The sequence below is a fragment of the Drosophila pseudoobscura genome, chromosome X (genome assembly GCF_009870125.1).
Source record: "Drosophila pseudoobscura strain MV-25-SWS-2005 chromosome X, UCI_Dpse_MV25, whole genome shotgun sequence".
Classification (NCBI taxonomy): domain Eukaryota; kingdom Metazoa; phylum Arthropoda; class Insecta; order Diptera; family Drosophilidae; genus Drosophila; species Drosophila pseudoobscura.
The window spans coordinates 41,266,187-41,279,923 of NC_046683.1; the positions used below are offsets into that span (position 1 = coordinate 41,266,187).

Below are 13,737 nucleotides of genomic sequence, written 5' to 3' on the forward strand. Positions count from 1 at the left end.
CAACACACACACACACACATGCATGTGCATATACAGTCCAGGCAGTTGGTTGGGAGAGAAGAGCTTTGTCGTTTAGGATTCAGGATCCACATGGGTACACAGTACGTACCAAACGCGTTGCGGGTGAATGTTGTTTTGCTAGCCAAGACACACACCGCTCATCCCATGTAGGCCGTCAGATGTCGCCACCGTTATGCATAGAATGGATGTAGATAACCAAGTCACATGCATAATCTACTTGCATACATGTATACAGACACAACTACAACGGACATTTAAAATCTGAATAGCTTCGCTATATAGAAGATCCGATTAGTATAAAGGCCGTTGCAAATTATCTTTACGACTTAAGCGTGCCCAATTGATTTTTTCGTTCTCTTTAAATTCGTACTCGCAATCTTCGTATATTTGGGCCCATTTCTTTGTTATTTTTCACGTTTAAAGCCATATGAAAACCACTTGTGGGCCTATGTTCTTTGGGTTTTTACTTGTTGACCAATTATAATCTAGCATAGACTATATAGGATACATATGTATGTATATTCACTTGGTCTTAAGAGCCCCTACCTATTGATAAGCCGCTTATCAATATTGGAATATCGCTTTCTCTATCCAATCCAATTGGAAGATGCATAAATGAATGTCTCAAAATAAGGTCATGATCATTTCTGGGCTTCTAAGCTTATGTAGTACGCGGTGAAGAGAGCTCTCTAACCAGAGCCAAAGTTACACAGAAAGTATTTGCAAGTTTTAGCAAGTGGTGGGATCAATCTGAAATTGGAATACTCCATTACAAATATTTTACATTCAATACAGACATTCAATTTCCGTCTTTCGTTGCTATTACAACAAATACAACACAACAATTATTCCATAATTCATATTCCATAACTATGGGTTCAGTCTTTAAGATTTCAAGTGAATTTAAAGTGGAGAAATGACTACTCCATGTGAACCGGTTAGAGCGGAGAAGAAGAGCGAAGACCCTTTAAACCCAACTAACATAAACCAAACTGTATAAATATTATTGTGACTACATAATGCTAGATCTATAGTTTAACGAGATCCGAATGAAAAGCAAAAGCAGTAGCAGAAGCAAAAGAAAAAGGATGGTGGATGGAGTAGTAGAAGTAGTTGAACAAGGAGCAAAGAAATTATATTAACTTATATTAAAACAATGCTGCGTATGAACTTATGATTATATACTATGAACTATATATTACACTATTATGATTACCATTATTATAACTACTATGATTATGATTATGATTATCGACTATCGATTACCGATTATCAAAAGAGCGAGCAACTTCAATTGCAATCGATTCTACATGTACTTCAAATAGTATGACAGAAACGATTCCTAACCACACTCACCACCGCACCAACTCGTAATACGAGTACGAGTATATGATGCTAGGACGGGACGCGATATGATTTCGATTGATTTGTGTTCGATTCGGTTCATCCTGTCTGTCTGTCGATCTATTTTTTGTCAATTGTCATTTTGGGCTTGATGATACGAAGCGAAGCCAGCACGAAGCTCCCTCTACTAGGGCAATTATTTTCGATTTACTTAGTTGTAAGCGTCAGCCCACGATTCGTCTCCCCCTCCGCAACACCCGTGAGCATTCAGAATACACACGAAAATACTTGCCTCCAAATTATAGACGTTCAATTTGAGTTCTGTTCTCCATTCAGCACGATGTAAAAAACTACGAGTGTTCGTACATAGATATTTCAGCGGTATCGAACGGCACTCACCCCACACCATACCACACTCTTTTCGTTGATAAGCAATTGATCCCCGAGCAAAACGAAGAAATATCTGCGCTACTAAATATATGAAATGTAGAACTTGTTCTTTAGAGCAAGACGAACAATCTGGCGGAAAAGAAATACCAAATGTAATAAAATATAGATGTTAAAACACACACACACACACACACACATACACAGGCTATGCATTATAAACGTACACACAGACATACATGCATACTATATACAGATACTACAATAAGATGAATTCTCGAATGCAATTTCTGTTTTGTGTGCTATTTACGTTTGTTGATTTTGTGAAACGAGCAAACTGCATAAGCATGCCCGTTGAATACAATTTAAACACAATTTAACCAAAGTAAAGTTGTACAAAAAAAATATCCATAAAGTTGATGGGTGTTGGTGGTTAATAAATAAATCTTTAACTGAAAGCGTGCCTTGTTGTATTCCTAAGGGTTCGGTTCCGATTTGAATTGCCGCCCTCGGCTGTTGCACACTGGCGTTGCCACATAGTTGTATTCCAGAAAGTGGTAGTGTCTAATGCTTTTCGAAGAATAAATCTCGGAGAAATGGAGGCAATAGAAAGAATGTGAGTAGCTGGGATCAAGAACGCGCCGTAAATAATTGTCCATCGCTCAAAACCGTTTCCTATCTTCGATTTGAATTTCGCGCCATTAGCGGCTGCTGGCTGGCACTGCCACATGTTTGCAGTGCATTGATTTCATTCGGTTCACAGCATAAGTTGCATAGACAGGTATTATTTAGCTGCTGGTTATTTCTTAATCTTCAAGGGAAACTCTTTCTTGTTGGTTTCTTTCCGTATTATGTTTCTTTGTCACCCTTAAAATTCCACTTGCAAAAAACAGCTGCTGGCTGTGGCGCTGCCACATCGTCGCAGAGCAGCCCTGCAAAACGTAAACAAAGTGCCAGGGCTGCGCTGCTAATATCGATGGCCACCTTGCCCCTTCCCTGGTATTGTTAGTAATATTCTTTTAATTAAATTGCACATATTAAGCAGCTACTAGTAATTTGCACCTGCCCCCAGCACTTGTGCCTCTCCAGATCAGCCAGCAGACAATCGACCGGACCCCGTCCCATGCCCAGAAGCATCTGCCATCTCCTGTCCAATCCCTGTCCAAGTGCGTTGTGACATTTCGGGGTCGTGTGACACCTGGGCTCGTCGCGTGTATGTATGTGTGTGCCCGGACGCGGAGGCCGGACGAGTTGCTAGAGGTACCGTGCGCGTGAGCGAGAGCCATGTATAGGGTGCTCGGAGGCCTGGGACGCTCGATCCCGTCCGGTGGCAATCTATGGACCCACAGTGGAGTGGCCACGCGAACACTGAGTGTAGCCACCGGCCACACGGATCCTGCCGATGAGCAGGTCTTGCGTAAGCGCAAGTTCCAGCCCCAGCAGGCGCCCGATCTCAGCGAGCAGCTGGCGGGCCAGCTGCCCGGACGGGCGCGCGTCGTCATCTGCGGTGGCGGCATCACGGGCGCTTCGGTGGCCTACCACCTGGGACTCCATGGCTGGGGCGGCGAGACGCTGCTCATTGAACAGGACCGCGTGGGCGGGGAGCTGCCATGGAGCGCCTGCGGCCTGGCCGGTCGCTTCGAGCCGAGTTACACTGAGCTGAAGCTGGCCGAGTACTCCATCGATCTGATCAAGCAGCTGACGGAGCGTGGCCTGCCCACCGGATGGCGGCAGGTGGGCAGTCTGAACCTGGCCCGCAACTTTGACCGGATGACTTCGTTTAATCGCATGAAGTCCCAGGCCGTGGCCTGGGGAATGAACTGCGAGATCCTTTCCCCCGAACAGTGCCAGCAGCACTGTCCGCTGCTCTCGCTGGACGGCATCGAAGGCGGCCTTTGGATACCCGAGGACGGCGTCTGCGATCCCCATCTGGTGTGCCACGCCTACGTGGAGGAGGCTCGCCGCCTGGGTGTTCAAATCGTGGAACACTGCGCCATCAAGAAGATCCACAGCGAGCACGGCAAGGTGAAGCGGGTGGAGACGACGGCCGGGGATGTGGACTGCGAGTACTTCGTGAACTGCACCGGATTCTGGGCCCGCGAGGTGGGCACACTATCGAAACCTGTGGTGAAAGTGCCGCTGAAGGCGGTGGAGCACCACTATCTGCACACCCAGGCCATAGACGGCCTCGATCCCAACACACCATTTGTGCGCGACTTTGACGGGCGCATTTTCTTTCGGGAGTGCGAGGGCCACATCCTGGCCGGCGGCTTCGAGCGTGAGGCCAAGATGGTGTACGAGGACGGGGTAATCCCCCTGTCGCAGACGGCCCGCCAGTTCCCGCCGGACTGGGATCACTTTCACGAACTACTTGACGCCCTGCTGGTGCGCGTGCCCTCCTTCCGGGAGGCCACCCTCGACAGGCTGACTAATTCGCTGCAGGTGTTCTCGCCCGACTGCAAGTGGATACTGGGCGAGGCGCCAGAGATCCAGAACTACTATGTGGCCGCCGGCAACAAAACGATGGGCGTGTCTGCATCCGGCGGCATCGGCCGTGTCCTCACGGATCTCATTACCAAGGGCTCCACATACCTGGATCTGCACATCCTCGACATCAGCCGGTTCCTGGGGCTGCACAACAACCGCAAGTTCCTGCGCGACCGCTGTAAGGAGGCGCCCGGTAAGCACTTTGAGATAAACTATCCCTTCGAGGAGTTCCAGACAGGACGCAACCTGCGCATGTCGCCCATCTATCCGCAGCTGAAAGAGGCGGGCGCCGTCTTTGGCCAGTCCATGGGCTACGAGCGGGCCAACTATTTTGACCAGAAGGACAAGAAAGGTTGGTGTTGGGCTGCACACGTCGTAGTCCTTTGTTTAATCTGTGTCCTGTGTCCTCTTCCATAGATGAGTTCGGACTGCCGCGGTTCCGCATTGCCCAGACACGGACCTTTGGCAAGCCGCCCTGGTTCGATCACGTGGCCTCCGAATATCGCGCATGCCGCGAGCGTGTCGGCATTGCGGACTACAGCTCCTTCACTAAGTACGACTTCTGGTCAAAGGGCACCGAGGTCGTCGACCTGCTGCAGTATCTCTGCTCAAACGATGTGGACGTGGCCGTGGGCTCCATCATACACACGGGCATGCAGAATCACAACGGTGGCTACGAGAACGATTGCTCTCTGGCCAGGCTCTCGGAGCGACAGTGAGCTATGGAGTACCTCATTGCCATGCTCCCACTCGTTCTAATTCATTCCGTCTTTCCTTAGCTACATGATGATTGCCCCTACCATACAACAGACGCGCTCCATGTGCTGGATACGCAAAAACATGCCCGACCACCTGAGGGCCAAGGTGAATGTGGCGGATGTGACCTCCATGTACACGGCCATCTGCATCCTGGGCCCCTATTCGCGGATATTGCTCTCCGAGCTCACCGACACCGATCTCACGCCCAAGAACTTCCCCTTCTTTACGTACAAGGTGAGTAACCGGTTGTGGGTGGACTAAGGAGCAGTTCTCATTCGGAACTCATTGCAGGAACTCGATGTGGGCCTGGCCGACGGCATCCGTGTGCTTAACATCACCCACACGGGCGAACTGGGCTACGTCCTGTACATACCCAACGAATATGCGCTCCACGTCTACTCGCGGCTCTATCAGGCTGGTCACAAGTTCAACATCCAGCACGCAGGTGAGTGAGAGTTATTATCATGAATCATTAATCCGCAATCTTTATGGAGCCTTGCCATTCCTGCAACTTTGCAGGCTACTATGCTACGCGTGCGCTGCGCATTGAGAAGTTCTACGCGTTCTGGGGCCAGGATTTGGACACCTTTACAACGCCACTGGAATGTGGCCGTAGCTGGCGTGTCAAATTCAATGTGAGAATGGGATGCAGGGATCCAAATTACTTGACTGGAGGATAATAATACCGATATTCCTTGTATTCTTCACTCTACAGAAACCCATCAACTTTATAGGACGCGATGCGCTGCTCAAGCAGAGGGAGGAAGGCGTCAAGCGCATGTATGTCCAGCTGCTGCTCAACGATCATGACCACGAGGTGGATATGTGGTGCTGGGGCGGCGAGCCCATCTACCGCGACGGCGTCTACGTGGGTATGACCACCACCACCGGCTACGGCTACACGTTCGAGAAGCAGGTCTGTCTCGGCTTTGTGCGCAACTTCGATGAGCAGGGCCAGGAGCTAGCCGTGACCAATGACTACATCCTCTCCGGCCACTATGAGGTGGAGGTGGCCGGCGTCCGGTTCGAGGCAAAGGTCAACCTGCACTCGCCCAATCTGCCCACCAAGTTCCCGGATCGCGAGCGCGAGGCCTACCATGCGACGCGCGACAAACCCGATCAGGCGGATCTCTTGTCCTTCAGCTCCCATCTGACAACGGTGACAAGGGGCGGCGGTCATTGAGAAGGTACCACCGGGACAAAGTCCATCCCTGATAGCCGTATGCCTGGCATCCGTTCGTTCGTTCGTTTCTAGATTAACTCGAGAGTCTCAAAAGCCAAGCGATATTATTTTGATGTAGTGTCACCAGTGAATGATATGAAAAGAGACGGACAGTGGACCCATATGACGGAGTGGGAGACAACAATAACACTTGTTTGCTCAATTATCGAACCTCCTTCTCTTCCCCCGCCGATCTGATATGATCCGATCTGATATGGACCTGAAGAACGTCTCTTTCTGTTTAAGTTTGACTTGTTTTTTCTGTGTGAGAACATGTCGCGCGTCAATTAATCCAGATACAATAACCCATATATGTATATAATATAGCTATACCATAGCTACGAGCATATGCATCCACGTTTGTATGTATTTTGGATGATCTTCCGGTTGTTTTGAAATGTTGCACATTGTTAAAACAGGCACAAAGGAAACGTTGTTTACTCAAAGCTTACTATCATCTGATCCGCTTTGCTTCAAGTGTTAATGGTGGCCTTTAGCCAAATTTACCCAAACTTGCTTCTAGTAGAAATACAAAAAAAGAAAAACAGAGACACGGGGAACCTCTTGGGGACAATACATACGCGGTTCGATCTGAGCAACTATTGTTTAAGACATACAATATTTATAATCCAATTTTTACTAACACAACGTTCAACAGTTTCTATTTTTCATATGGTGTACATTAATGCTGGTGTACAGATATCGTTGTATGTACGATATACTATACATGTTTATATTAAAATATATTATGATACCATTTTCTTTTATATACGAATATGTATGTTCGTATGGACCTATGCCAATAAATGTACAGTTTATACAAAGGCGGGTGCATTGTATACGTATCGCACGTCTTGCGGTAGCGCTCCTCGGTCGCTCTGAATTTCTGACTGGAGTACGCGCGTAACAAGCTTTGGTTTGGTGATGCTGGAGCTCTTGCTCGTCAACTTCCTAAAAAGAAAAGTTCATTTGGGGGACTCAGCCCCAACCACGAGTGCATGTTGCCATGGTTGAACCGTATATACTTACAAAAATACCGAATCGAGTGTGTGATCTTTATACCCGGCACTCAAAGAGGGGCAAAGACAGATAAAGAATTGAAGAGGAGTACAAAAGTGCGGTACAAAAACAGCTTGAATATTAATTATTAGTTGGAAAGTGCTAGACGGAGTGCGGAAATATATTGTATATGCATATAGAAATTGAGTACCAACGTTAATACACGTTTTATCTCCATAGTTTTCATCACTGAAAGCATCACAGCGCAGTAAATGGCTCACTGTAAGCCACCGCAAAAGCTCTAATAAAGCACCGAATAAGCTCTGAAATAATTAACACTGATTTAAATAGACAGATTTGGTCCGAGATTGGAAATGGTAAAAACCAACTGTTTTCACCTTCCCAACCTTGCGAGGATCATGACATTTCAGAGTAAATTTCTGCGTAGGATCTCCGGAGCGGAGTGGTATATCCGTAACAGGGATATCGCCAACGACCGAAACGTACCACTTGTTGATGATGTTATCAACAATCAAGCGAAGAGCCATATTTGTAAGCTCAGAAGCCACCCTAATGTACTGGCGAGGCGTCTTGCGAGATCCCGATACCGGCGTAGGCTGGCCAGAATACACCCAGTCGACCTGCCTAACAGGATGATCTAAGAGGACCTCTACCCTAGAAACCCGGGACAGATAATTGAACCATATAATATCCTCATCCAAATTCTTTAAACTTGATGACACGCATGTTTCATTTTTTTTTTTTTTTTGTAAATCATCGTAATTTATATGTGACTGTTGTATAAGTTGCAATATACAGTAACAGAAAACAAAATAGTATTTGTATCAGGGATATTATTTTATTACCAAAAATACAAAATACAATCCTAATTATAATAAAATAAAAAATTCACTCAGAAATACAACCTACATTTTTACCTTAATGTGAAAATATTTGATTTAAATTAATATATTTAAATCAAATATTTTGTATTTTCTATTACCTAAATTAATTCTAAAAAAATTAAATTAATATATTTAAATCAAATATTTTCATATTATTCATATTATATTCAAAATAAATATTTTTCAAAGTTAAATAAATTATTTGTTTACTCTTATGTAGATCAAATGTAAATATATTATGTAAATTTAAGGCACAAATGTTTTATATTTAGATTTAATATGGATCGTATTAAAAAGGCTTTATTTAACATTTAACAACTATAACATGTTCAAGTGGAATTTGTAATTCTATTAAATTTTACTATTTACTATTACTATTTAATTGAAATATGGTTCTGTTTCCCTTTTCTACGCCATTTTTCTTGGAGTGTTTGTAGAAACATCTAAATTAATTTCTATTATCTAAATTAATTCTAAAAAACTTAGCTATCAATTTTTTAACTTCTGTGTGGTATAAGTATTATCAAAATCTAAGCGTCGAGGAGTACATACAATTCCAAGCACCTATATGAAGAAAACTCTCAAATATCGATCATTACAGATAATTTATTACAAAGTGGTACATATGAAAGTCATATTTTTCCCACATATGTACGTATGTATATGAAATGGCAAGCTTTGGTTGGAAATACATAGATATGTATTTATGGAATTTCCTTAAAATGGCAGTAATCTTCTGCACCGAAACATTTGTCCCAGAGAAACAATCATTGAGGAGTACATACGAAATATATACACAAAAATGGCGCCACTGCCAGCGATTTGTCGCCGCTTTTCAACGGAGCGACCACAAATTGAAATTGACCCTAGACTCGGACTCCTACTCGGGCTCGGACTCTGACTCCGCCTTGGACTCGGACCCAGTCAGAGACTCAGGGCAAGACGCAGACCAAGACCCAGACCCAGACCAAGACCCAGACCAAGACCAATACCCAGACAGGGTGAGTGAAGCGGAATCTGTATTTGAATCAGAGCCTGGACATATGTATGCAAATTTAGTGATTGCTCTCTCTAGATGCAGCAACGGGCCGCCTGTCCCAGGTCCATCTAAAAAAAAAAAACCACAAGACGAGGCCAAGACGGTAGGAGCAACCACACAATAAATGGGCATAAATTACAAGACATGATGGAGGAGCGGAGCGGAGCGGAGAGGAGAGGAGCCGGTGCTGAGGAGAAGGACGGACACCGTTGCCGTTGCCGCCAGTTCAAAATTGATCATTTCTCTTCGGGATGTCCCTGGCTGTGGCTGTAGCTGTGGCTGTGGCTATTGCACTGGCTGCAGCTTTGGCTATGGGGTCTGTCTCTGGCGCCGGAGTGCGGCGTTGCCACTTGAATTTTTGATTTAACAAATGCTCATTTGTAAAACGGCAACGAGAACAGAAAGCTCCACACAGCTCCACAAAAATTCAAATGTGCAGCGATGGCAACAAATCAAGCCAAGGAAAGACTCAGGGAAGAAAGCCAGCAGCAGGAGGAGGAGGAAGAGGAGGAGCAGGCGGACTAGGAGGAGCTGGCGGAGGCAGGCGGGCCATGGGGCAGACAGCAGCTGGGACCAGGCCGACCGAGCAGATCAGAGCCGAAACTTTTGCACAACTGGCAACAATAATAATGTCACGTTTATCGTGTGCAGCTAATTACTAACAAAAAGATAGTTTGTAATCCTACACAGCAGACCGGAGACCAGGGCCGGCCGGAGCCACAGAAGACCAGGCCAAGAGCCAGCCGAGCGTGGCCGAAAGTGCCCCTAGGATAAACCAACAGCAGCAGCCACAGCCACAGCCACAGCAACAGCAGAAGCAGTCCAATGAGAAGATGGGGAGGGTGGAGGGCAGAAACAACACCGACGAAGTCGACGACGACGACGACCACCAGTAGCCAGTAGTTGGCTCTTGGAAAACTTTGTGGACCAAGCGGAAGGAAAGCACAAAGCAGCACCGAAACTTGGCCAAAAACATGTGCACAAATCTTTGGACAGAGTTTTTGGGCATTAGCACACGCCTGAATGTCTTAGCCAAACACACATACACACAGAGTGGGAGAGCAGTACCCGGAGGAGCAACAGCAGGACATGAACATCATACAAACACAACTTAGAGTGCTAAACATATTATCATATCATCATATTGTACTATTTAAGGATGTCTTCTTGGAACCATATTGTAGTTTGAAGAAACGTCATGGTATATTTTTGGTTTTTATAAGTAATTATTGTATGAAACGCACAGAATATACTCTGCGGTTCTGACAAATGATTAATGGTATGTGTCGCAGCATTATCATTATCTTCCGTGACATTGGGACATTTTATTATATTTGGACGCTGATGTGCAATGACTGCACCATGCGAAACCAAGATAAAGGATAAAGGGTCTTGTAACTTAAATTTATATATTCCCCTGCCCCTCAATGGTTTTTTAGAAATATTTATTTATTTATATAAAGCTAATAACTAGTTAAAACTAGGTATTAACTAGGGTGTGGGGCTAAAGCTGCTGAGGCCTTAAGCTCACTATAGTATTAATTTACGTTTGAGGATGTATGTGCTTATATACATACATATGTACAGGGTTGGTTCTATACGTTATTATATGTTGTGGAGGAATTATTATCTAAAATACTAATTGTGTATATGTAAATGTACAGGGATGATTGTTTATGAGGTTATATGTAGTGAATGATTTTAGATTGGTCTAGATAGTTGAGGATTATTTTTGCGTTTTTGTTGTTAGGGTTGGAGAAATATAATAGAATAGAATAGAATAGAATAGAATAGAATAGAATAGAATAGAATAGAATAGAATAGAATAGAATACATACATATATGTAATATGTTGAATATTAGCCACACATTGACCTTTCAATGATATTGAAACACAATCCTTTCATAAATATTCTTCAGATATCTTCAGTCAGTTCTTTGGTGATTTCGTAAAGAGAAGTATCCACAAGTAGCCGTCGATTAATCTAGGACTCATTGGGAATATGGTGTATCTCGCAGAAGTCATGTCTTAAACTGTCCTGGAATAAGTGCCTGCCGCCCCTCATCGCTCCACAGAGTCAATATTTGACATGCCGCTGTCCAGGGTCAGGGGAATGGGAATGGCAATGGCCCCCGTCCCGAATGTTTGCACAAAATTAACAAATGCCCGAGCAGGGGCAGCAGCCGGATTTGTTCCGATGGGATAATGATTTCAAATCTCCGGCCAGAAGTAATGTGCCTCATTAGATGTTAAGCTTCTGGCATCGAACGGACTTGGTCTTGGACCGAGGCCTTGGGCCTTGGGCCTTGCCACCACATCCTCCCGCTGGGATTTGCCAGAGCCAGAGCTTTGTTTGCCTAATTTTCCACGTTGATTTTCTAGCCGCAAAACAAATGAAACGCCCGCTGCATATTAAGCATCTAATTTAATTTGCAGAGATACCGGAGACCAAGCCGAAACGAAGCAACCCGAAAGCAGGGCCAGAAAAAGCACTGAAGGATGGGAAACTGAGGCGATGAGGAAACCCCCTGGACCCTGGACCCTGGACCACAATGTAGCCAGACTCCCTTTTGCTTGGACCGGGATGGTGATGGTGATGGAGATGGGGATGGGATGTCTGGGAGTTTGCCTAAATGCTTCATAATGAAAATCTGTGATATCTTGTGGTTCGTTCGGCTTTGATTTCAGCTCAGGTTTTTTTTGTTCTTTCTTTTTCCGTTCTGTTTGTCCCCATCCCTTACGGCCGTATGCTTCCTCTCAAGTGGCTGATTGTCTGTCAATAGTCACTAGGAGGGGGATGGCGACAAGTTGGCTTTCGGCCTGTGGGGGATTACAACTTTCGAGTGCCGGGCACGTTCCACGCTCCAAGAAGTTATTAGTGACCTTAAGCCTAAGCCTTTGATTGCCAGAGCCAGAGCACTGTCCCCCTCCCAGAACCCACAAAACACAAACCGAAACCTAAACCGAAACCAAAACCAAAACCAAAACCAAATCAAGCCTAATTTGTTTATGAGATTCTTATGCGCACTTTGAGCAAATTGCATTTGAATACACTCGTACGTCAGATCGGATCGGATCGGGAGTGGTTGGTGGTTTCTGTATGGTGTTTGGTGGATGGGGTTCCTGTGCTGGCAAAACGCTGGTGTGGGTGACAAAGTCAAGCCACTCTGAATGGAAACATTTTAATACGCGGTTACACAACACACAGCAGAGCCAAATGCCACAGTGGTTCAAGATCCATCAGAAACTATGCCGTAATTACATTTACATATGGGTCATATCCATATCCATTCTGCCGCTACATTACGAAATTCCGGGGTAATAAAAGTTACAAAATAAACCGTTACCCGGGATTGGGAATGTTTTTATAGATAGTTCAATATGTTACAGAGAATTTGTGGAATAATTTGTATCAAGAATCATCTCTTCTATAGGAAATAATAGTACGTAAAGTAATACATGACTATAAAAATACCAATAAAAAATGAAATGTTGCTAATTTTAATAGGTTTATTGGTGGAAAAAGTTAATAGTTATTATTTAATGTAGAAAATAGCATCGTAACAGATATATATGTATATTCGTGTTGAAAAGAGTTTTTATTGACTTTTATTGACAGTCCCATGCCCATTCACGAGTAGCAGAAATTATAACTAAGTTTCAGATACAGATACAGAGACTTTTCTTCGAGTTTTGTATCTCTGCAGAAGTTTGTAATTGCATTTTATATCAATAATTTGAATCACATTGGATTATTTTTGTAGCTTTAATCGGTCTTGCGGTAAGCTTTGCAGCAGGTTTGTCTCTTGAGTAGGTCTATAAACACCTGTCGCCTAAGGAATCTTCGGGATATTTGGGATAGTCTGATGAAGATGCACAAACTTCCGTGGAATCAGGCTGCTGGGACACTGTGCCAGCAGACAGTCGACGTCACCGGCCGTGTCTGCGGCACGCGCTCCGCTTTCCGCGCCTTTGCATGCGACGAGTTTGTCACTGTGATTTATGCGCGAGAGGGTTGCATCATCGCGGCGGGTGGGGCTGTGGCTGTGGCTGTGGGGTGGGCTGGATGAGGCAAGAACAGCAGTGCTCGGGCAGGCAAAAGGGCAAAGAAGCAGCCAGTCAGCCATCCAGCCAGCCAGCCAGTTGCAGGCGTCAGCAGGATGCCGCCAACCGCCGATTTCGCTGCTGTCGTAAGAGATGTCTCTCTCTCTGTGGCCTGCTGGGTGGCAGGAGATGACAGTGTCATTGGCAGCGACTGCGTCACTTTGCGCACTGCCAAGAGCAGCCACCAGAACCGAATCCAATATCCAAATCAGATTCAGAATCCAGCATCCAACCCTCGAGCGTCAGCGCCTTGGGGAAGGGGCAGGGTCAGGGGCAGGGACGCATCCCAAATCCACGCCCAACAGTTACAATTGAAAATTTTATTACACTTTTATGGCTTTGGGGAATTAAATTGCTGTCAACGCACAGCAAATTAAGCAAAGCCGGGATTTGCATAGCCAGTCAAGAGGTGTGACCTCTCCTTCCTCCTTGCCATCCTCCCGCGTCTATTGATATCGTTATTATTGCG

The 13,737-nt window shown here is 45.3% G+C and overlaps 1 protein-coding gene across 1 annotated transcript; it reads left to right on the forward strand.

Annotated features, from left to right (window-relative positions):
• Positions 1–2,687: 2,687 nt before the first annotated feature.
• Positions 2,688–7,045, forward strand: LOC4816016 (pyruvate dehydrogenase phosphatase regulatory subunit, mitochondrial). Its single transcript, XM_015185605.2, has 7 exons — positions 2,688–2,756; positions 2,825–4,591; positions 4,657–4,954; positions 5,019–5,232; positions 5,290–5,443; positions 5,518–5,633; positions 5,714–7,045. The coding sequence occupies exons 2-7, from the start codon at positions 3,037–3,039 to the stop codon at positions 6,179–6,181; spliced, it is 2,805 nt and encodes a 934-aa protein (XP_015041091.2). The 5' UTR covers positions 2,688–2,756; positions 2,825–3,036; the 3' UTR covers positions 6,182–7,045.
• The last annotated feature ends 6,692 nt before the right edge of the window (positions 7,046–13,737 follow it).